Below are 24,428 nucleotides of genomic sequence, written 5' to 3'. Positions count from 1 at the left end.
ATGGACTACTCTTGCTCCTATTTCTTAAGTTATTTTGTTTTTCTGGAAAAAGCATTTTCCTATATTATCAAGACATTAATTTCCACAGGTAACTTGGGCATGAACACTTTCCTTTAACAGCCATATGGTAACCATATAATTCCACAAATAACAATTATTTGTATTTCATTTAAAATTAATCTGCAGATGCAAACTTCGCTCAATCCCAATTATCAATACACAGACATGACTAGACAAACACACAACACTTTCAGAATTTTGTATCTTTATTATAATTGATAAACTTTAGTGTAAAACGAGGGACTTCTGAATCTCTGGAGCAAGATAAAGACAAAAGGAAAGAGTTCTATAGTCTTTTGAAATGTATAACAGAAGCTTGATTTCATGGAAAGCTCAACAAAATTACAAGCTCTCTTCAACACACTCAACATTTATGATCATTTGTTTATAAGTAAACATAGGGTACTGCTGAAATAAACTAATATTACTTTAAGCCAAGATGGATATTTGAAAAAGCCACTATGCTTTCACTTTCTTCTGGGACAGGTTGATCTTGTCACCCAAACTGAGAGCCATTCCCTGTAAGATAACAGAAACATAGTAAAGGGGAGATATCATTCAAGGCAATAGCTGTGTTTATATTTTAAACACAAATGCAGTTTAAAATTCAGTGCTTATGAAAACAAGCGTTTTCTGACAAAAACTATTACAGTTCCTATTATGGATAGTGTAGACAGTCACCACTGACCTGACTCTTGGCCCGAATGCGTATGTGACCAGTCACAGGAGCATCAGGCCCAAGGTGAACTGGTTTTTCTATGCTGACATTTGCAAGTGCATCTTCTCCAAATATGGAACGAGCATAGAGATTGGCAGCCATAAAACCACAATAACCAGAAAGAGCCTGAAATACAAGAAAAACATCACATGAAGTTGTCGAGTTGTGCATAACCCAAGACTGATTTATTTACTTGCCATCAAGAGTCTGAAAACGAACAAATACAGGAAAAATCCCTGACCAAAGAAATTATCTGAAACACAAATGTGATGCCGTGAGGCATGCTAAAGGTGCAAGAAATTGAGAAATTGATGTTGGATAAAGGAAAAGTTGAAATCCTAAACTGTCCAAAAAGTGAATTTGCAAACAAAGGTTCCCCAAAAATATTGTATTCATAGAATTTTTTTTTTAAATTTAAGAGTGTCCAATTTTTTTTCCCAATTAAGGGGCAATTTAATGTGGCCAATCCACCTACCCTACACATCTATTGGGTGGTGGGGGTGAGACGCACGCAAACACAGGGAGAATGTACAAACTCCTCACGGACAGTGACCCAGAGCCAGGATCAAACCTGGGACCTCAGCGCCGTGAGGCAGCAGTGCTAACCACTGCACCACCATGCCACCCTAGTACTCACAGAATTAAAGAAATCCTTTAGGAACTGTGATTCAGTTTGAGTAAAGAAGCAACCCATCTCTCCTCAGCAGATTCTCAAGGCTAAATATGAAGTAGAGATCATTCCTCAACGAGAATGTGATTGAATCATATACAAAAGCAAATAAATAACATTGATGTCAGAAAAGAATAATGCACTGCTTTACATTCCAAATGTAAATAAGAAGGTTTTCTTAATTAAGGGGTTAGTTAACTCAGTCATTTTCAAAGTGGGGATTGCAACCCGGGGGTGGGTCACGAGCGGGTGTCGGGAGGGGCACGGAGCCGACCATCGCGCCGTTCCAGATCATGGGAATTTGTGCGCAACGGCCGCAGTAAACGGCTTTTTTAAAATGCCGGCCACAACCGGCTTTCAGAATGCGGGTGGGCAGAGCAAGCGCGCCCTCTCATCAGTGCACATGCCCGGAGCCCAGAGAGAAACACCGCCTCCTCCTGACGTCAGTGCGCTGACCCAGGAGAAGATTTTGTTTTTAAAATTCTATTCAGGCTTCCTGCCTAAAGAGATGGCAGAGAGCGGGTCACGCGCCCCAAACGCTGACGTCACGTGCTCTGGTCGTGACCGAGATTCCTCCATTTTGTCAGCAGCAAACAAGCAACAGGGCTCTAAAATTTAAAATGGATCATTTTGTAACAAGGAAGAGAGAGCCAGAGACACAAACAGGCCAGGATCTCACAACTAAACCTGCTGGAGAGAGAGGCTCAGGAGAATCCATAGCAGGACAAAGCAGTGGTGGTGTGAGCTGTTCAGGAGAGAACACAATAGGACAAAGCAGTGGTGGTGTGAACAGCCTATCAAGAAGCTGAGATCAGGCATAAAGCAGTATGAAGATGATTTGTTACGGTATGGATTTATTAATTGTGCCAATGCAAATTAGGATGTGAAGCCCATGTGTGATAAATGCAGGGACGTGCTGGTAAATTAAAGTTTAAAACCCTCAAAACTTCAAACGCATTTGAAGATGAAGCATGGCGAGTTCTAGGACAAACCTCTTGATTTTTTTTCCCCAAAGGATGCAACGAGGACTTAAATCATCAGCTGAAGTCCTCAGCAGAAGTGTTATATTGAACGACAAAACATAATTAGCCTCTTACAAGGTAGATTACCATGTAACGAAAGAGAAAATGTCCCACACTGTAGCATAGAGATAAATTCTCCCTGCGGCATTAGATATAGTTCCTATGGTCCTAGATGAGAGATTTGTTGAAAAAGTGAAATGCATCCCACTGAGTGAAAACACAGTGACTCACCGAATTTATGATATTGCTGAGAATTTAAGTCCAGCATATTTTTCATTTAAAATCAGCACAGGAATTCTCAATACAACCGGAGGAAAGTACAGACATTTCAGATTGTGCAACCGTGCTAGTTTATGTTCAGTATGCTTGGCACGATGAATTTGTTGAGGATTTGCTGTGCTCCCTGACTTTAGCAACCCACACGACTGGCACAGAGATTTTTGAAGCATTGAATAGTTTTGTGGTTGGAAAGTGTGGGCTTGATTGGGTTTGCTGCAGAGGAATCACAAGCGATGGAGCAGTTAACATAACTCGGAAAAACAGCTGAGTTACAATAAGTATTAAGGAGGCAGCTGGTCAGGACATTGTTTGGAATCATTGTTTTATTCACCGTGAGGCACTGGCATCGAAAGGAATTCTATCTGATCTTGAAGTGGTGTTGAAAGAAATTGTGAAAGTTGTGAATTTCTTTAAATGCAGCGCACTCAATGCCAGACTTTTTGAGGCTCTGTGTTCCGATATGGGGGCCAAGCACACACGTTTATTGGTCCACACAGAAGTACGTTGGCTGTCAAAGGGTCGGGTGCTACTCAGAGTTTACGAACTGAGGTACGAAATCCATACTTTCCTCCTCGAGAAATTGTCCTCTCTGGCTGATTCGGTTGCTGATGGAACTTGGATGCTAACTATGTCTTCTAAATGAATTGAACATCAAATTACAAGGGAAGGATGATGATTGCTTTCGGCATTGTGAAGAAATCAAAGCTTTCCAAGAGCCATTGAAAGTTTGGCAATTGAAAGTGCAAAGCCAAAATTACTACATGTTCCCCACACTGCTACGACACATCGAAGAAAACAGCATTAGTAAGGAAACTGTAAATGGACTGGCAAGCCTTATTCAGTCGCATCTTGCTGCACTGATTAACAATTTTGGTTGCTACTTTCCAAAGGAGAACTTTAAGATTTTGAGAGAGAAGAGGTAGGTGAAAGATCCCTTTGAGTTTGAGACCCCAGAATCATTGTTAACTTGCAGCTGACTCCTTCAAAGGCACTAGCAACAGCGCCACTCCCGATGGCCCCGGGGAAATACTCAGGGAGTCCGGTAATAATTGCTTCATTGAGAATTTGGTGGCAGTTCCGCCAACACTTCAGGTTGGGGGCAGGGTCAAGGGAAATGCCGATTCGGGGGAACCACAGATTTGAGCCAGGGAAGTGGGATGGAAATTTTTGGAAATGAGAGAAGGGGATTAAGACATTAAAATATTTGTTTCTTGGGAGTCGGTTTGCAGGATTGAAGGAGCTGGGAACGAAGTATGGGCTGGAACATGTTTAGATACATGCAGGTTCGAGATTTTGCCAGGAAAGAGATACAGAGCTTCCCTGTTGACCCGGCCTCCGCATTGCTGGAGGAGGTGCTGACGACAGGGGTACTGGAGAAGGGGGTAGCGTCGACGGTTTACGGGCTATTTTGGAAGAGGAGAAAGCACCACTGGAAGGGATCAAAGCAAAGTGGGAGGAAGAGTTGGGGGAGGATATGGAGGAGTTCTGGTGTTAGGTGCTCCGGAGAGTGAACGCCTCCACCTCGTGCGCGAGGTTGGGGCTGATACAGCTGAAGGTGGTATATAGAGCACACCTCACGAGGCTGAGGATGAGCCGGCTCTCTGAAGGGATAGAAGATGTGTGTGAACGCTGCGGGGGGGGGGGTCACAAATCACAATCTTATGTTTTGGTCCTATACAAAGCTCAAGGATTACTGGAAGGAGGTTTTTAGGGTAAGCTCTAAAGTGGTGCACGTGAAACTGGACCCAGGCCCTCGGGAGGCCATATTCAGGGTGTCGGACCAGCCAGAGTTGGAAACAGGCATGGAGGCAGATGTTGTAGCCTTCGCCTCGTTGATCACCCGAAAGCAGATCCTGTTGGGATGGAGAGCAATCTCTCCACCCTGTGCCCTGGCATGGCGGGGGGGACCTGTTGGAATTCTAGATTCTTGAGAAGGTTAAGTTTGAACTGAGGGGAAGGATGGAGGGGTTCTACAATTCATGGATGTTATTCATTATGCACTTTTAAGAATTGGATAACATCAAACATTAGTGGGGGGGGTTGGGAGGGATGGATGGAGGGGGACCGTAATTGTTAATGGTGACTATGGGTGATTCCTGATTCCTTTTTGTTATTTGTTTATGTTAACATGTGGGCAGTTGTTTGGGGGTTGGTGGGAGGATGGGATCGTTGTTGATATGGGGATTGACATTATATTCGTAACTGCTTATTGTTTATTATTGGTGGGTGCAAAGTTGGGATAAAAATGTGAAAAAGGAGAATAAAAATATATTTTTTAAAAACTTGCAGCTGACTCCAAATGAAGAAACTGAACTCCTCCATCTCAGCTGTGACAGCACATTAAAAACACGGCACAAGTCAATGAGACGGTCAGAATTCTGGAGTAGCGTCTCCGAGGAGTATCCGGAGCTGACTTAAATCAAGCATTTTGTTGCTTTTGCCCTTCACAACCACCTGCATGTGCGAGGTTGGATTTTCTGTCCTCACAAAGATGAATATGGCACAAAAGAACCGGCTGAATCCTACACTCAATATTGGCAGAGCCCTCTCTTCCTGTGAACCTGATTGGAGTGAGATCGTCAGGCTCACCTCTCGCATTAAAGGTAAGAGAAAATCGTGGGTAGCGAAGGTCGGACAGCGTGGGTTGTGAAGGATGACTGGTTGGTAAAAAAGTTTGGGGAAAAATGCCTTAGTTCATCATATCTTGTCACAGATTGAATACTCTACATCTATAATAATTTAAGTCTTGCCTGCAAGGAGTGTACAATTCGTTTCCTGTAGAGAAATGGTTTTAGGGAACTTAATGGGATTTAAGGTGGATATATCTCCAGGCCCTGATCATCTTCATCCTGGAGTACTTCAGGAAGTAGCCCTAGAAATAGTGGATCCATTTGCGGTCAGTTTCCTAAATTCTTTGCACTCTGGAATGGTTCCGACAGATTGGAGGGTAGCTAATATAATCCCACTATTCAAAAAGGGAGGCAGAGAGAAAACAAGGAACTATAGATCAGTGAGCCTAACGTCAAAAATAGAGAAGATGCTAGAGTCCTTCATCAAGGATTTCACAGCACAGCATTGGAAAGCAGTGGTACAATCAAAGTCAGCATGGATTTCAGAAAGAGAAATCATGCGAGACAAATCTACTGGAATTCTTTGAAGATATAATTACTAGAGTTGACCTGGTGGATGTGGCTTATTATTCAGGAGGCTTTCGACAAGGTCTCACATAGCAGATTTCTATGTAAAGTTAAAGCGCATGGGATTGCGGGTAGTGTCTTGAGATGGATAGAAAGCTGGTTAGCAGACGGGAAACAAAATTTTGGAATAAATGGGTCTTTTTCCAATTGGCAGGCAGTGACAAGTGAAGTACCATACAGATCTGTCCCAGGACTCCAACTGTTCACATTATATATTAATGATTTAGACGAAGGAACTAAATGTAATCTTTCCAAATTTGCAGATGATACAAAGTTGTGTGGTGCCTTTTTTTTGGAGGGGGGGGGGGGGGGGGGGGAGAGAACTGGGAGGAGGATGCAGAGATACTTCAGTGGGATTTGGACAGACGGAGTGAGTGGGCATATTCCAAAATTCTGACAGGATTAGACAGGGTAGATTCAGAAACAATGTTCCCAATGGTGGGCGGAGTCCAGTACCAGGCATCATAGTTTGAGGATAAAGGGTAAACCTTTTAGGGCTGAGGTGAGGATTAATTTCTTCACCCAGAGAGTGGTGACTCTGGGGAATTCACAACCACAAAGGTAGTTGAGGTGAAAACATGGTGTAGTTTCATTCAACACGGCTCTTGGGTGTAAAGGGATGAAGAGATATCGGGGAAAGGAGGGATCGGGGTTTGAATTTGATGATCAGCCATGATCATAATGAATGACAGAGCAGACTCGAAGGGCTGAATGGCCTACTCCTGCTTCTATTTTCAATGTATGTTTCTATGTACGTCACGTAAAATTGCTGCACATACGTCTGTTTGGTTCATTCTCCGAACGCGACTCACCTGGACTTGCAGTTATCAATTTGCAATACTGAGCTGGGCAATACTGTCCTGAGTAGCATTACTGTTCTCAGGCTTGATGTTCTCTGAAGTGCTTTTACTGTGCCTGTACATTTACATATTTTTAAAAAAGCTACAGAAAGGGAGGAGAGCTGGACATATCTGTCTCACGACCTGTACTTGAGCCATGTACCTGTAATTGTTTAGTTTGGCACCTGATATGAGGCAAAGGGAAGGAATGGGTGTTGGGTTTGGTCCCCAAGGACATGCACAGTCCATATTTACCTGCCCAGGTACACAACCCATTGCTGATTTCCCCTATTCTCTTCCTAACCTGTGGCAGATTATTAAATGCCTGGATCCTAGACTGAAGCTTTTTGTGAAAACATTTCCATCCAGGAATAGATCTGGTCACACTTTTTTGAGGTCAATGTTGCTGTGCCACAATATCCAGCTCTTTCCTCTCACAACTAGGAGCACGAGGTTCCTGGTCCTATGAGATCCTGGATATGCTTGCCATTCTGCTGCTAGGTCCACTTCCCTTTTGGCCCTTTTATCTGAAGCAGAGTAATACCCAAGGTCCTTAATGCAGCAAAACCCTTAAACACCTACACCCACCTTCAATCGATTATAGTTTGCTGACAATTTTTATGTATTCCACGCTTTTAAAAAAACAGAAATTTAACATATAAAGGTTGAGATATTAAGGTTTTCAGAGAAGGGCGAGTCAAATTATTTCTATAATAATCTTTATTAGTGTCACAAGGAGGCTTAACACTGCAATGAAGTTACTGTGAAAATCTCCTCGTTCGCATTGCGGCGCCTGTTTGGGTTCACGGAGGGAGAATTCAGAATGTCCAAATTACCTAACCAGCACGTCTTTCAGGACGTGGGAGGAAACCGGAGCAGACACAGGGAGAACGTGGAGACTCCGCACAATGACCCAAGTCGGGAATCGAACCCGGGTCCCTGGCGCTGTGAAGCAACAGTGCTAACCACTGTTCTACCGTGCCACCCCAAAACATCACTATACATCCTGAAGTCGTATTATCAAAATCAGAAAATGACTAATTCAGACAGTGCAATCAACAGACCGGACAATATGATTGACCAATACAAAAGCAAAGGCCTTTCATGTAACATTGCCTCAAACCCCACCACTCTACCTACCTCTATTCTTTTTTATAAAAAATATTTTTTATTCTCCTCCTTTTTCACATTTTCTCCCGAATTTACACCCACCAACAATAAACAATCATCAGCAACAGATATGTCAAACCCCATAACAATAACAACGATCCCATCCTCCCACCAACCCCCAAACATCAGCCGGATTCTTGTTAAACTCACTGTATCTGGAAGGTAGCTCTGTGACAGTCCACTAGGTGGCAGTGCACAATAAAGCTCATATAAAATATATTCAATTATCTGGTTTCTTTACAACGATGTGTTCTTCAGAGCCTTCTCCTCATAAACAGGTTTACATAGAACACCACCCATCAGAATAGATTCTTCACCCCAACCACCCAGAAACTGCAGTTCACAAATTAACTTGTGTATCATCCAGATCTCACTATCAAACTGCTGAGATTATTCTGAGAGCGGATCTCTGGGGCACCTCACCAGTCCTGTCACATGAAGGCCCACCTTCTCAACCTTGCCCCTTGCCTGAGGTGGTGGTCCTCAGGTTAAACCACCACCAGTCAGGCCTCAAAGGGGAAAGCAGCTTATGGTCATCCCGTGGGTGACGCAGTAGAACAGTGGTTAGCACTGTTGCTTGGGTGGCTGTCTGTGCGGAATCTGCACATTCTCCCCATGTCTTCTTGGGTTTCCTCCGGTGCTCTGGTTTCTTCCCACAGTCCAAAGATGTGCGGGTTCAGTGGATTGGTCACGCTAAATTGCCCTGTAGTGCACAAAGGTTAGGTGGGGTTGCTGGGTTACGGGGATAGGGTGGAGGTAAGGGCTTAGGTAGGGTGCTCTTTCAGGGGCTGGTGTGGACTCGATAGGCCGAATGGCCTCGTTCTGCACTGTAAATTGTATGATCTGGGACTTATGGCGACTTTATCTTTAGCTTATTTCTCTGCTGTATAGTAAATTACAACAAGACTCAGCTGTAGCTGCATAACATTATCAGCTATTCATAGTCCTCTCCTCTCAAGCCCATCCATCCACATTCTCCACCTCTCCTTCAGCTCATCCAACCACCCAATCAATCCTCATGGTCCAGTTGCCCCTCAGCCCAGTGCAACCTACCCAATCTCGCCCCTGCACTCTGCTTGAACTGAATATTTTATATGCAATGCCTAGTGTAAAATATCGCAAGACATTTTTTAAAAAATACATTGAACTCCAAATGTCATACCTTATCTAATGCAACCTTCTGTAGCACAGTTGATATCAGAACCAGAACACCTGAAGCACTCTAACTGACCTCTCCGTAAGATAAGTACTGCAGCCTGACCTTTAACTGACCCTAAACCTAAAAGAACGCAGAGCGATTATACCATGTCGTTAATGTCATAATATCCACTCATGTATATCATGAGATGCAGACAGGCAGTTATTGACACACAGGATATCCAATGAACACACACGACACAGAACAACCAATCACCAGACAGGACACTACCAGAAAATGCAAAAACTAGCCTCCCACAAGGCAGAAAGGGTGCAGGCCATTGCAAAAATGCAAGGCCTGAGCATCGAGGAGAGTGGCCGTTTCGCGCGCTTTTCTTGGGTCCCTACGCATGCGCGTCACGACTGGGTGGACGACAAAGACGAAGACCCCGATTCGCCTGTGCAATTGCCGACCGCACTGCGCATGTGCGATGGTGCACAGAACGCGCTGACGTCTGACATGTCCAAATTGTGGCTCCGCCCATTTAAAGCAGCAATATCCAGCCAAAGGAAGGCGATATCTATAGTGTGGAAAGCCTGGGCATTACGCGGCCTGATGCAGGTCCGCTCCACCGACCAACAGCCAGCAATCCCAGCTGCAGCGCAGACGTGTCCGCTGCGTACAAGGCATGCAGGATTCGGATCGCGACAGCCCAACAGACCCCAATGCTGACTGCCTCGAGTCTCCATACCTTGTGGGCATAATCATCACGTGCGGGCTGGTTTCCACCGCGCCTGCAAACCGCCTTTCAATCTGGAGAGTTTTAGTTACGAAGAGAGATTAGATAGACTGGGGTTATTTTCCTTGGAACATAGGAGACTGAGGGAGGGGACATGATTGCGATGTATAAAATTATGAGGGGCATAGATAGTCAGGAAGGAATTTTTCCCCTTCGTGGAAGGATCAATGATCAAGGGACATAAAACTTAGAACAGTACAGCACGGAACAGGCCCTTTGGCCCACGATGTTGTGCCAACCACTTATCCTAATCTAAGATCAACCTAACCTACATCCAACCAATTTACTGCTGTCCATGTGCCTGTCCAAGAGTCGCTTAAACGTCCCTAATGACCCTGACTCCACCACCTCCACTGACTGTGCATTCCACGCACCCACCACTCTCCGTGTAAAGCACTGACCTATACCTTCCTCCAATCACCTCAAAATTATGTCCCCTCATGACAGCCATTCCTATACCTTCCTCCAATCACCTCAAAATTATGTCCCCTCATGACAGCCATTTCCGCCCTGAGGAAAAGTCTCTGGCTATCCACTCTCATTACGTTGTACACCTCCATCAAGTCACCGCTCTTCCTTCTTCGCCCCAGTGAGAAAAGCCCCAACTCCGTCAACCTTTCTTCATAAAACATGCCCTCCAGTCCAGCAGCATCCTGGTAAATCTCCTCTGCACCCTCTCCAAAGCATCCATAGTTTCCTATAATGAGGCGACCAGAACTGGACACAATATTCCAAGTGTGGTCTAACTAGGGTTTTATAAAGCTGCAGCAAAACCTCGTGGCTCTTAAACTCAATACCCCTGTTAATGAAAGCCAACACACCATATGCCTTCTTAACAACCTTATCAACCTGGGTGGTAACTTTGAGGGATTTATATATGTGGGCCCCAAGATCCTTCTATTCCCCACACTTCCAAGAATCGTGCCTTTTACCGTGTTCAGCATTCAAATTCAACCTTCCAAAATGAATCACTTCACATTTATCTCGGTTGAACTCCATCTGCCACTTCTCAGCCCAGCTCTGCATCCTGTCAATGTCCTGTTGTAACCAGTAACAGCCCTCAACACCACCTACAACTCCGCCAACCTTGTGTCATCGGCAAACTTACTAACCCACCCTTCCACTTCCTCATCCAAGTCATTTATAAAAACTACAAAGAGCAGAGGTCCCAAACAGATCCCTGCGGAACAACACTGGTCACCAACCTCCAGGTGGAATATTTTCCATCCAGTACCACTCGCTGCCTTCTTTCAGCCAGCCAATTCTGTATCCAGGCAGCCAAATTTCCCTGTATCCCATGCCTCCTGACTTTCTGAATGAACCTCCCATGGGGAATCTTATTGAATGGCTTAATGAAATCCATATACACCACATCCACTGCCCGACCTTCATCAATGTGTCTCGTCACATCCTCAAAGAATTCAACGAGGCTTGTGAGGCATGACCTGCTCCTCACAAAGCAATGCTGACTATCTTCATTCAAACTATGTTTCTCTAAATAATTATAAATCCTATCTCTCAGAATCCTTTCCAGTATTTTGCTCACCAGACGCAAGACTGACTTGGTCTGTAATTCCCAGGGATTTCCCTATTCCCTTTCTTGAACAGGGGAAGTGCAGTCGCCTCCCTCCAATCATCCAGTACTACTCCAGTGGAGAGGCAGGACACAAAGATCATCGCGAACGGCGCAGCAATCTCCTCCCTTGCTTCCCGTAATAACCTTGGGTATATCCCGTCTAGGCCAGGGGACTGAGCTATCCTGATGCTTTTCAAAATTTCCAGCACATTCTCCTTTTTAATGTCAACCTGTTCAAGCTTATTAACCTGGTTCATTCTGTTCTCACGAGCAACAAGATCCCTCTCGCTGGTGAATACTGAAGCAAAATATTCATTTAGGGCCTCCTCTCCATCCTCAGACTCTAGGCACAAGTTCCCTCCACTATCCCTGATTGGCCCTACTCTCACTCTGATCATCCTCTTATTTCTCACATAAGTGTAGAACGCCTTGGGGTTCCCCTAATTCTTCCCGCCAGGGCTTTTTCATTCCCCCTTCTAGCTCTCCTGTCCATTTCTGAGTTCCTTCCTGGCTACCTTATAACCCTCGAGAGCCGTGCCAGATCCTTGCTTTCTCAACCTTACGTAAGCTTCCTTCTTCCTCTTGACTAGAAGCTCCACTTCTCTTGTCATCCAAGGCTCCTTCACCTTACCATTCCTTCCTCGTCTCAGTGGGACAAAACTATCCAGCACTCGCAGCAAGTGCTCCTTAACCAACCCCCACATTACTGTTGTGCATTTCCCTGAAAACATCTGTTCCCAATTCATGCTCCCCAGCTCCTGTCTAAAAGCAGTATAATTTCCCGTGCCCCAATTAAATACCTTCCCATACTGCCTGTTCCTATCCCTATCCATGACTATGGTAAAGGTCAAGTAGTTGTGGTCACTGTCACTGGAAAGCTCTCCCACCGAAACATCTGAAACCTGGCCTGATTTGTTGCCAAGCACCAAATCCAATATGCCCCCCCACCTCGTTGGCCTATCTACATGCTGAGTCAGGAATCCTTCCTGGACACAACTGACAAAATAGAATGGCAGGAGATTTAGGGGGAAACTTGAGGAAAAACCTTTTCACCCAGAGGATGATGGGAGTTTGGACCTTGCTGCCTGAAAATGTGGTGGAGGCAGAGACCCTCATGACATTTAAGAAGTATTTAGATGTGGTGATGGAGCGATATTGCCACTGGACTAGTAATCCAGGCACCCAGGGTAATTCCCTGGGAGACCAGGTTCAAATCCCACCATGGCAGATGGTGAAATTTGAACTGAATAAAAATCTGGAATTAGAAGTCTAATAGAACATAGAACATTACAGCGCAGTACAGGCCCTTCGGCCCTCGATGTTGCGCCGACCTGTGAAACCACTCTAAAGCCCATCTACACTATTCCCTTATCGTCCATATGTCTAATAGAACATAGAACATTACAGCGCAGTAAATGATGACCATGAAACCGTTGTCGATTGTCGTAAAAACCCATCTGGTTCGCTAATGTCATTTAGGAAATGAAATCTGCCGTCCTTACTTGGTCTGGCCTACATGGGACTCCAGGTCCACAGCAATGTGGTTGACTCTTAAAATGCCACTCAGTTCGAGGGCAATTAGGGACGAGCAACAAATGCTGGCCTTTCCTGTGATGCCCACATCCCAAGAATGAACAAAGAACTTGTGATGACAGGACATATAAAGCTATGGGCCAAGTGCTGGAAAATGGGATTAGAATATTTAGGTGGTTGTTTTTGACCTGTGCAGACTTGATGGGCCAAAGGGCCGTTTCTGTGCAGTAGACCTCGATGATTCTATGTGTTTGCTTACTTTAGTCGGTCCATGTTCTATAATAACAATAATAATAATCATTTATTGTCACAAGTAGGCTTCAATGAAGATACTGTGAAAAGCCCCTAGTCACCACTTTCCAGTGCCTGTTCGGGAGGCCGGTACGGGAATTGAACCTGCCCTGGGATAGGGACTTGGGATATCGGGGGTATAATTTCCACGTTTGCAGGTGACAAAAAATTTGGCAATGTAGTAAACCATATGGAGGATGAAGTCAACTTCAATAGCTGATTTAGCACAGTGGGCTAAACAGCTGGCATTGTAATGCAGAACAATGACTTCATCCTCCATATGGTTTACTACATTGCCAAGTTTTTTGTCACCTGCAAACATGGAAATTATACCCCCGATATCCCAAGTCCAGGTCGTCAGTATGTATCAAAAAGAGGTGGACACCACGGTCTACTTCCTTCAAGTCTGAATTGTTTTTAACCATTACACTTTGCTTTCTTTCTCTTGCCAATTTGAAATGAAATGAAAAATGAAAATCGCTTATTGTCACGAGTAGGCTTCAATGAAGTTACTGTGAAAAGCCCCTAGTCGCCACATTCCGGCGCCTGTCCGGGGAGGCTGGTACGGGAATCGAACCGTGCTGCTGGCCTGCTTGGTCTGCTTTAAAAGCCAGCGATTTAGCCGAGTGAGCTAAACCAGGAATGGTGTCACTGTCCCTTCAATCCCACAAGCTTCATGTTTGTTCAAATATCTATAATGTCGCACTTAAACAACCTTCTGAAATTCCATATACAGGACAATTATAGAGACATAACATTACTCAAAAATATTTAAAATAATAAATATTAATTTTTTTAAGAATTAGTGTTCCACAGACCATGTGAGATTAACTGGGGAGAATGGATTTGTGGAGTAAAACCACATTGTATAAGAAAAATTATCAAGTGCTGGGGTTTTTACAAAATGTATTGATGACTTTTAAAACTTCATTATCAAAACAGTACACACCTTCTCTGGGGTCAAACACTTCATGTTGGTAGATTTAAGGATGTGCTGCAAGTATTCATTTAGGTCAATGATGTTTGTGTTTACTGTAACCTTAAACAGAAAATAAAACAAATTAGAATAATTCAATCATTCATTTATGAAAAATTACTTTAATCTAGAAAAGAAAATTATTAGTTTGGTAAATTGATTCTTTACCTTGTTCTCCCATTCAAATTCTGCCCACATCTGACGAAACTCTGCATCGGTGCACAAGGCAGGCTGAATATAGTCCATGATATCAATGTGAATATCACTCAGCACCACGCAGTTTCTATCACTGGCAGCCCCAGATATATCATACACTGCAAGCACAGATATGAGACACAACTATCAGTTAACTAGTTGGTCCAATTCTTCCATCGGGAAAAGTAATTTAATAAATGTGAATTAAAAAGTATATTCAACTTTCAATTTACCATTGCAGAGAATATTAAAACATATTAGCTTTGCATAGCCCATTCTTTTCAATGGCTAAAAGAAGACATGTTGCTGGTTCAAATGTCTCGTCTCAATTTGCTGAGGCAGGAAGTAACAATTCCAAGAATGCCATTTCTTCAGCAATAACACAAGGTACTGTTTTTGACTAAACATAACTCTGACTCACCTATATTACCAAAAATGATACCATTTTCTGTTGAAGCTACTTTCACATTCGCCTTAATGTTAGCAAAATCATGAGGTGCTAGAGTTAGAGGTGATGGTTTCTCAACCAGTTTAAGATCACCTGTTAAAAACAAAGCAAACACAATTCACAGTTAGCACCTGCTGAACCCATTTCTTTATCAAAGGGTATCCTTATAGAATGATCAATGTGGTCAAAGATAGAATGCAGGGCATAAAAACTGTCCAAGGGGACTCCAATGGAACACTCAGGACTTTGAGTCAGAAGATTGACAGCTTAAAGCCCATTTGAACTCCAACACAATTTTCCAGGATTACATTTCAGTGCAGTATGAAGGGAGCTGTTTTCTTTCAAATGAAACATTGAAATGAAGCTTCATCTGCTATTATTAACTAGATGTAAAAAATCCAATGGTGTTATCTGTGGAAGAGCAGTTGGCTGTGAAACACTTCAGGACATTCCAAAAACATTAAAGGTATAAAATCAGAACCACTGGTTTCTTCTCGGGACTCAAAACATTAACTCTGTTTTTCTCTCCACACATTCTACCAGACCTGTTGCATCTTTTTCCAGCACTCTTTTTATTTAAGTCAATGGACTACATTGACACAGTGTAGGAGCTGGAGTGGCTCATGTCTTTAAGAAAAATATGATAATTAGGTTTAAAAGGAGGAATATCACAAACCATTAATACCTGTAAATTGAATTTTTGAGCAAAAGAAGAAATCAAGGGTCCTGAATTTATATGAGGAATTTCTTCTTTCAAAGGGTGGTGAATCTGTGAAATTATTTACCGCAGAGAGCTGTAGAGGCTGGGTCAAGTATTTTCAAGGCTGAGAGACAGACAGATTTTTAAGCAAAGATTCGGGGGATAGGTGAGAAAGTGGAGTTGAGGATTATTTCAGATTAGTCATGATCTCATTGAATGGCAGAGCAGGAGAGATGGGCTGAATGGCCTACATCTGCACTTACATCGTATGTCTTTAGAATGTCCTCGGCAACCAACTGCTCTTCTAGATAGTATCATGGTACTTTTTACATCTGGTTAATAATAGCAGATGTTTCATTTCCGAAGAACAGCTACATTGGACTTGAAACATTAACTCTGTTTCTCTCTCCACAGATGCTGGCAGGCCTGCTGAGGTTTTCTAGCACTTTGTTGTTATTTCATATCTCAATCAACCATAGCATTCTGCTATTATTTTGGCATCTCAGGTTTCTTCAGTAATGCAATATCCCACTTACAGCTGACATTCAGTTGAAAAAGCAATTGAATTAAGGTTCGGTTTTTATTGCTTCAGAGGAAGTGGGCATCGCTGGCTGGGCCAGCATTTAATGTCAATTCCGAATTGCCCAATAATTGGCCATTTCAGAGAGCATTTAAGAGTCAACAACATGGCTGTGGGTTTGATGTCGCATGTGGGCCAAACCAGGTAAGGATGACTGATTTCCTCCCACAAAGGACATTAATGCACAGATGGATTTTTGACAGTCATCATTTAGTTCCATATGTTTATTGGAAGTCAAATTTCATCCGTTACTGCAGTGGTGGGATTAGAATACAGGACCCTGAGTCGCTGGATTACTAGTCCCAATAACAATTCTACTGCACCACCACCTCCACTTATCAACCCCTCACCACAGGTCTGTGAACATAACTGAAGATCAAAATGTTAAATTCAGACCGTTGCGATCTGCTGCACACTTATAGAGCCAAGAAGGTTGAGGAAACAGGTTTTAATAATGTATATCAGTTTTCTCCCTTCCTCCACCCCTCAGAAAGCAATGGACAGAATTTTACAATCCACCGCCGGCGAGTTTGCAGGCAGAGTGAGTTGCGGGGCTGCCATCATCAGCAAGGATGTGTTTCCACCAGTCTCTTCAGGTGGCCAGGCGGGAAACGCTGCCACTCAGTAATCCTGCCTCACATCTAGGATTTAACTGTTAAAACGTACCCAATGTGGCTAATTCCAGAGTGCAGTTCTGAAGTGTGTCGCTGGTTTGATTGACCACTAGTACATCAAGTACAATATCATATTGATTAACATGTACATAGGCTTCTGCATATACTGGATCAGAGAAACCAGTTAGCTGCGTAACCTGCAAGGGACAATAATATAATTAGCACAATAGTCCTTTCGAGTAGACAACCAAAAATAAACTAGCATAACACAGGATTGGCTGTACCATGAATGAAGTAGCATTTGCTTAATATCTGTTTATGATTTAGCCAATTTGGAAATACTGGAGCTCCCATCATGTGCGGTAGATTATTCATTCCCAATTACTGAATGCAGTGGGCATTACATACCTTATGGATTTGATTGTATAATCATGGTTTACTATCAAAAAGAAAAAATACTGAAGCTGCAGTCGGGTTATGCACAATGGCCTGTAGTTTGCTGTCATAATAATGGCAAGATTAATAACGCACCCCGTTATTATTAGCAAATGCTGCAGCAACTTTAAGCAAGAGCAAAAGTGAGGATAAACACATATCAAACAATTTTGTCCCAGAGGTGCTCGTCTACTGTTAACTTTGTGAAAACTGCATCTCACTGACTGCCTCGCTATTGAAACGCATGCAGCAGTGTGAAGCTGTGCATTTCGGTGTTAGATATGAACTAATCTCACCACAGACAAGTTAAGAACTTTGAGTTAAGAAGCTTGTCCATGGGCAGCACGGTGGCCTAGTGGTTAGCACAACCGCCTCACGGCGCTGAGGTCCCAGGTTCGATCCCGGCTCTGGGTCACTGTCCGTGTGGAGTTTGCACATTCTCCCCGTGTCTGTGTGGGTTTCGCCCCCACAACCCAAAAATGTGCAGAGTAGGTGGATTGGCCACACTAAATTGCCACTTAATTGGAAAAAATAATTGGGTAATCTAAATTATAAAAAAAAAAAGAAGCTTGTCCAACAACATTTTTAATCATGCCAGTCAACGCCTCTGGCACTGAAAATTTTTATTTTAAAACTTTTCCAATTAAGGGACAATTTAAGGTGGCCAATCCACCTATCCTGCACATCTTTTGGGTGAAAATTAACTGTTATTCATCTTCAGCCTCAATTCTTCAGGTTTTATATTTATTTTCAGGGAGATGTTAAAAAATGTAAAGTTAATTTTTATTTTAAAAACTTCCCATTTTTTCTTGATTTTTATCTTCTTGATTTGGCATTGAATTTGCTTCTTCTACAATTCTTATTCAATCCTTGTGCTGTCAATTTCAATCTACCCATCTGATTGGTTGCCTTCATTTACATTCCAGACGTCTCATTTTCGTGCTGCACCGTTATCAGCTCATACTTCCAGCAGCGAGCAAAATTCTTAAAACCTTAATCATGCAAGGGTAAATCTAACTAACGGCAGACACCGTTAGTTTGCCTTGATACTCCAAATTATGGCCCACAGAATTAAAACTGTTTTGGATAAATATTCTACCCCTCAGAAAATTCCAGCCCATTCGTCCCAAGAAAATAAAACAAAAAAAACTCCGATAAAGTTGTCCATCCTTTGGTCAACTGCACAGTATCACTCAGCACAGAGTGCCAAAGCATTTTCAAATGACTATTGTCAGTTCAAGAAGTCATTATGATGATAATCATTGGTGCGAGCATCCAGTTCCAGTATATTAGTGTAGAAATGCACAACATCATTAGGCAATCGTAAGTAGCTTCAGGATAAAGCTGTTCAAATATTCAAAAAGGATCAGGGATGGAAAAAACAGCAAAAATGCTCATAATTCAAACAACAAAAATCAGGCGGCTTCTAATGCATTTTTACAGAATATTTCTCAGCCCTGGGATGACAAACCTAGCTTAATGATAGCAAAAGGTCATGCATTTTCACAGCACCTTGCTGAGCTTGGATGTCAAGGGATCAGAAGCTTCCTTTCGTTGTGTGTTACCCATTGCAGCCAATAAGCTGAGCTGAAACTGGTCCTCCTTAGAGGTCATCTCATTCTTCGCCATCAACTGCATGAAGGAAATGGGATCGTCTGCCTGTACCACTACATTCCTCTTTTCGGACTGTTTCTAAATAGCACAAAGAAAATAATTTGAAGTGGTCAGTACCCAAATAAATTTAAACAAACAAGTAGGCATGCATACAGTAGTAAAGTGAACATGAGGTTTCCCATTTCTCTGTTCAAAAAGTTAATTGTCAGCATGTATCAAAACTCCCAAATATCCATCTTAGTGGACTAGTTTTTTTCTAACCCAATCAAATCCAACACACGCATCAGAGAAGATGAGGGACCATATTTCACCAGGTCCTTTGGAATGCAGAGCAATCAGAAAGGAAGAATAACCCCTTTCCAAAACCATTCAAAAGCACACTTAATTCTGCATTAACTAACATGTTGTAACACCTACAAGGATATGCACACTAATAAATTACACCTGCAGAGCACCTATAATGTAGTAAAACATTGCACGGCAGGATGTGTGGAAAGGTGTTGTTTTTAAAAATCTGAAACAGTGCTACATATGTGGATATTAGGACAGGAGAGGTAGGTTCTCCAGAGCATTTTAAATGAGGAAGAAAGAAGAGAGGTTGAGAGGCTTAGGAGACAATTACAGTAACTTCTTGTTTAGCATAGCTAATGTGTTCCTGGAACATGGCACGTTAAATGAAAACACAAAACAAAATAAAATTCCCCCATGACAAACAAGTTATACGGGTGAATTACATTTTGGATCTGTAATTTGTAGATTAAGTGGTGAGCTGACTGTCTCTGGCTGCTCGACATAAGGGTCTGCTGTTCTTTCACTCAATGGTGGAAAAATGACGGCGATGTTACCACTTCCTGTAAAGACCAGAAGCCAATCCCTTTTGCCTCAGCCGTGGCAACATGCTGCTGGCTAGTGGCAACACGGACAGGGGTACGGTGAGGATTGAGCGCCGGGTCCAGAGTCCGGGATTGACATCTGACCTAGAGTTCAGGGTAGCACAGTGGTTAGCACTGTTACTTCACAGCACCAGGGTCCCAGGTTAGATTCCCGGCTTGGGTCACTGGCTGTGCGGAGTCTACACGCTCTCCCCGTGTCCGTGTGGGTTTCCTCCGGGTACTCCAGTTTCCTCCCACAAGTCCCTAAAGACATGCTTGTTAGGTGAATTGGACATTCTGAATTCTCCCTCGGTGTACCCGAAGAGGCGCCAGAATGTGGTGCCTAGGGACTTTTCACATTGCAGTGTTATTGTAAGCCTACTTGTTGGTTTTGCGTATTTCTTTTCTGATCATGCTTAATTCATAATTTGTTGATACAAAATATGAAAACTCAATAAAGAATATTTCCCTAAAAAGAAAGAAGTTATTTGAAACTGTAGTTTCATGGGTCCCTTCATTACATAGTCACTGGGTGTTTGGCAGCAATGTTACAGTTACTCAACATTCAACACAACTGTTATGTGATATATGATTGACTTTCATACAAATATTACCTTCTGAGAAAGCTTTTCCTCTTCCAGTTTGGCTGATAGCATTTGAGAGAGAGATTTCCTGCATTCTTTGTTAAAAATGTTGCTCATCAGTGGGGAACACTCTGAAAGGACTTTAAGGCATAGCGAGATACGGTCCACATCATCATCTGTGATTGATTTCTTTGGGAGTGATGATTTACCAAGATGTAAAATGGTGGCCATGATCAGCATAGCCTCTGCAGCAAAAGTCTATTTTAGAAAAAAGGGGAAAACATAAGAAATAGGAGTAGGCCACACCGCACATGGAGCTGCCATTCAATATCACAGCTGAACTTTTGTGTCAAGTCCACCTCCCCAACCTATCCTCATATCTCTTGATACCCTTTGTGATGAAAAATCTATCAATTTCAGTCTTGAATATACTCGGGGGCTGAGCACCAAGAACCTCCAGGTTAGAGAATTCCATAGATTCGCAAACATTTCAGTGAAGAAAGTTCTCATCTCAATCTGGAGCTTCCTGTAAAGACCAGAAGCCAACCCCTTTTGTGCATGTTGTCGCAAAGGAAATGCAGAGTCGTCACACAAAATAAAAAAAGACGGAATGTTGTTCCCAGCATTATAGCCCTTCCACCACCACCTCCTAGACCCATCAATTCACCAGTTCATAGCGATTTGCAGATCTTATTTTTAAATAAATTTTAGAGCACCCAATTAATTTTTTCCAATTAAGGGGCAATTTAGCATGGCCAATCCACCTAGCCTGCACATCTTTGGGTTGTAGGGGGCAAAACCCACGCAAAGACGGGGAGAATGTGCAAACTCCACACCGACAGTGACCCAGAGCCGGGATCGAACCTGGGACCTCGGCGCCATGAGGCAGCAAGGCTAACCCACTGTGCCACCGTGCTGCCCGCGATTTGCAGATCTGTGTCCTTCTCATTACCTATGTTCCCATCTAGCTCAGTAACATCAGAAAACCTGAATCTATTACATTCAGTCCCACATCTAAGTCACTGTTGTAGATGGCATGTGCTCAGGCCCAAACATTGATTCTTGTGGCACTTTACTCATTCCATTCTACTGTTGGTTTATTCTTCCTCTGATCTTCATCCAGTAACCAATCCAAGTTAAAATATCATCACCAGGGTCATGAGCCCTAAACATGTGCACCAACCTCTTCTCTGGTACCTGATAAAATGCTTTCTGAAAATTCAAATATACTATATATTCTGGTGTCCCTTATCTACCCTGCACCCTCAAAAATGCCCAAACTGCCAGTAACTTATCACAACTTTACAACAGCAAAGTTATTCCCTTTTTAAAAATGTTGAATACTTAGTTTGAATAACAACAAACGCCACTTTCAGCAACTTGAATGATCAATTTGATGACATTGCTGTATATGTCAAATAGAATTATTGCCAACTTAGCTTTGTGTGTTGTATCAAGTCTGCAACATAGAAATAGGCCATAGAGTTCCAAGTAGAAATTACAATACAGTTCTAAGTCAGGATGATGTATGGTTTGGGTCACGGGTTTTCAAGGTGCTGTCTAAGGAGCCTTAGTCAGTTGCTGCAGAGCGTCTTGTAGATGGTACATATGGCAGCCACTGTGCATCGGTGGTGGATGGAATATATGTTTAAGGTGGTGGATGGGATGCCAATTAAATGAACTGCTTTGTCCTGGATGGTGTTGAGCATCAGTGAACTGCACTCATCCAGGCAAGTGGAGAGTATTCCATCACACTCCTTGTAGATGATGGACAGGCTTTGGCGAGTCAGGAGGTGAGTTACTGACTGCAGAATTCCCAGCCTGTGACCTACTCTTGTCGTCACAGTATTTATATGGTTGATCCAGTTCAGTTTCTGGTCAATGGTAACCCCGGAATGTTGATAGTGGGGGATTCAGCAATGTTAATGCCATTGAATGTCAAAGGCAGTTAGTCATTGCCTGGACCTCATGTGGTTCGAATGTTACTTTTCATTTATCAGACCAAGTCTGAATGTTGCTCAGTCTTGCTGCACATTAACTTAGAGTGCTTTAGTATCCGAGTCTTGAACTGTGCTGAACATTGTGTAATCACCTGCAAGCAGCTCCACTTCTGACCTAATGATAGATGGCAGGTCATTGATAAAACAGCTAAGATGGTTTAGCCCAGGACATTACCACGGAACTTCTGCAGCGATGTTCCGGGACTAAGGTGATTCACCTCCAACAACCTCAACCATCTTCTTTTGTGCCAGGTGTGACTCCAACTGGTTGAGAGATTTCCCTCCAATTCCTAATGATTACAATTTTACTCGGAAACTTTGATAACATGCACAGCCAAATGTTGCCTTGCTGTCAACGGCAGACACTCTAATCTCATCTCTTGAGTTCAGATCTTTTGGGTTTTTTTGAACCCAGGCTGTAATGAGGACAGGAGCAGAATGACCCTGGAAGAACTCAAACTGGGCATCAGTGAGTAGGTTATTGCTGTATAAATGTCACTTGATAGCACTGTTGACAACACCTTCTATCAGCTTGCTGATGATCGAAGAGTAATCTGTTGAGACTGTAATTGGCCAGGTTGGATTTGCCAACCTTTTGTGCACATAATGCACCTGGGCAATTTACCACATTGCCGGGTAGTTGCCAATGTTGTAGCTGTATTAGAACAGCTTGGTTAGGAGCACAGCTATTTCTGGGGCGCAAGTCTTCAGTATTATTGCTAGAATGCTGTCAGAGCATGGAGCCTTTGCATTAACTAGTGCCATCAGCCATTTCTTCATACCGCATGGAATGAATCAAATTGCCTCAAGACTGGCATCTGTGATGCTGGGGACCTCAGGAGGAGGCAGTGATGGATCATCCACTTGGCACTTCTGGCTAAAGATGGTTGTAAATGCTTCAGCCTTGTCTTTTGCACTGATATGCTGGGCTTCCCCATCAGTGAGGGTAGAGATATATATGAAGCCTCTTCCTCCAGTTAGTTGTCCAGTACCATTCATAACTGATGTAGCAAAACTGTAGAGCTTAAATCTGATCCGTCGGTTGTGGGATCGCTTAGCTAATCACATGTTGCCTCCTCTGTTTGGGATGCAATATCTGTACCAACATTTATATCTGTTCACCCCCGGAGTTTCCTCCCATCCTTCATCTATCCCTAACAGCATACCCTACTATTCCTTTCTCCCTCATTTGCTTATCTAGATTCACTTAAATGTGTTGATGCTATTTGCCTCAATCGCTCCATGAGAGTTTAACATTCAAACCACTCTTTAGATAAAATACCAGAATAGTTACAGTTCAGGAGTCAGCCATTCAGCCAGTCCTATCTGTGCCAGCTCTTTGGAAGATCTCAGCTAGTGTCTCTGCTCCGCCTTATCCCCACAGCCCTGCAAATTTATCTCTTCAGATAATTACCCAATTCTCTTTCAAAAGCCACGATTGAATCTCTCACCACCACAATTTCAGGCAGTGCATTCCATAGACCAGTTACACACTACATTAAAAAAAGCTTTTTCTCATGTCGCTTCTGGTGCTTTTGCCATTTAACTTCAAGCAGTGCCCTCTGGCTTTTGACCCGTCCTTCCAATGGAAAGTTTCTCCCTAGCTAATCTGTTCAGACCCTACATGATTTTGGGCACCTCTATCAAAATCTTCTCTCAATCTTACTTTCTCTTGGGAGATGAACCCCAGATTCTGCAACCTATCCTTGTAACCAAGACCCTCATCCACTTGAGTCAAACAAACCATCGCAATTTGTATCAGGAAGAGATAAGCTCGGGGCTATGCCACATTCAGAACTTAAGCTTCTGCATGCACCTTGAACATGCATCAGTGCAAGCCTAATATAACTTTTCAAAAGCATTAACAATCCTAAATTAACTGAAGTATTTTGCCAATTGCTTTGACGTGGATAAATGTCACTGAACAGCCAAGAATTTTCTTCTATTTTTAAACTTGTTTCAGTTTACTGTCCTTCTCATTTATACACAGATACTGGAAATTAGGTGTCCCATTTTTAAATTATGATCCTGGACCACACCCCAACGGTGGCTCGGATTCTGGGCAGAACCCCAATGTTTGGTTTTAACTTTGTAAGACAGTGAGGAAAGGATACCTTG

At 43.0% G+C, this 24,428-nt stretch overlaps 1 protein-coding gene across 3 annotated transcripts in view; it reads right to left on the bottom strand.

Moving 5' to 3' along the window:
- Positions 1–248: 248 nt before the first annotated feature.
- Positions 249–24,428, bottom strand: part of copb1 (COPI coat complex subunit beta 1) — a 56,425-nt gene continuing 32,245 nt past the window's right edge. For 2 of the 3 annotated variants that reach the window (XM_038808103.1, XM_038808104.1), the window contains exons 15-22: positions 20,341–20,568; positions 18,753–18,932; positions 16,858–17,002; positions 14,885–15,004; positions 14,437–14,582; positions 14,242–14,331; positions 749–904; positions 520–579 (exon numbers count right to left, since the gene is read on the bottom strand). In XM_038808103.1, the coding sequence (XP_038664031.1) occupies positions 520–579; positions 749–904; positions 14,242–14,331; positions 14,437–14,582; positions 14,885–15,004; positions 16,858–17,002; positions 18,753–18,932; positions 20,341–20,568 (1,125 nt within the window). Of the gene's footprint in view, positions 580–748; positions 905–14,241; positions 14,332–14,436; positions 14,583–14,884; positions 15,005–16,857; positions 17,003–18,752; positions 18,933–20,340; positions 20,569–24,428 lie in introns of all 3 variants that reach the window. The other variant, XM_038808102.1, reaches the window with a different exon arrangement.

The sequence above is a fragment of the Scyliorhinus canicula genome, chromosome 9, assembly GCF_902713615.1.
Source record: "Scyliorhinus canicula chromosome 9, sScyCan1.1, whole genome shotgun sequence".
Lineage (NCBI taxonomy): Eukaryota > Metazoa > Chordata > Chondrichthyes > Carcharhiniformes > Scyliorhinidae > Scyliorhinus > Scyliorhinus canicula.
The sequence above is the reverse complement of the archived record's forward strand: the minus strand, read 5'-3'. Positions and strand labels throughout refer to the sequence as shown.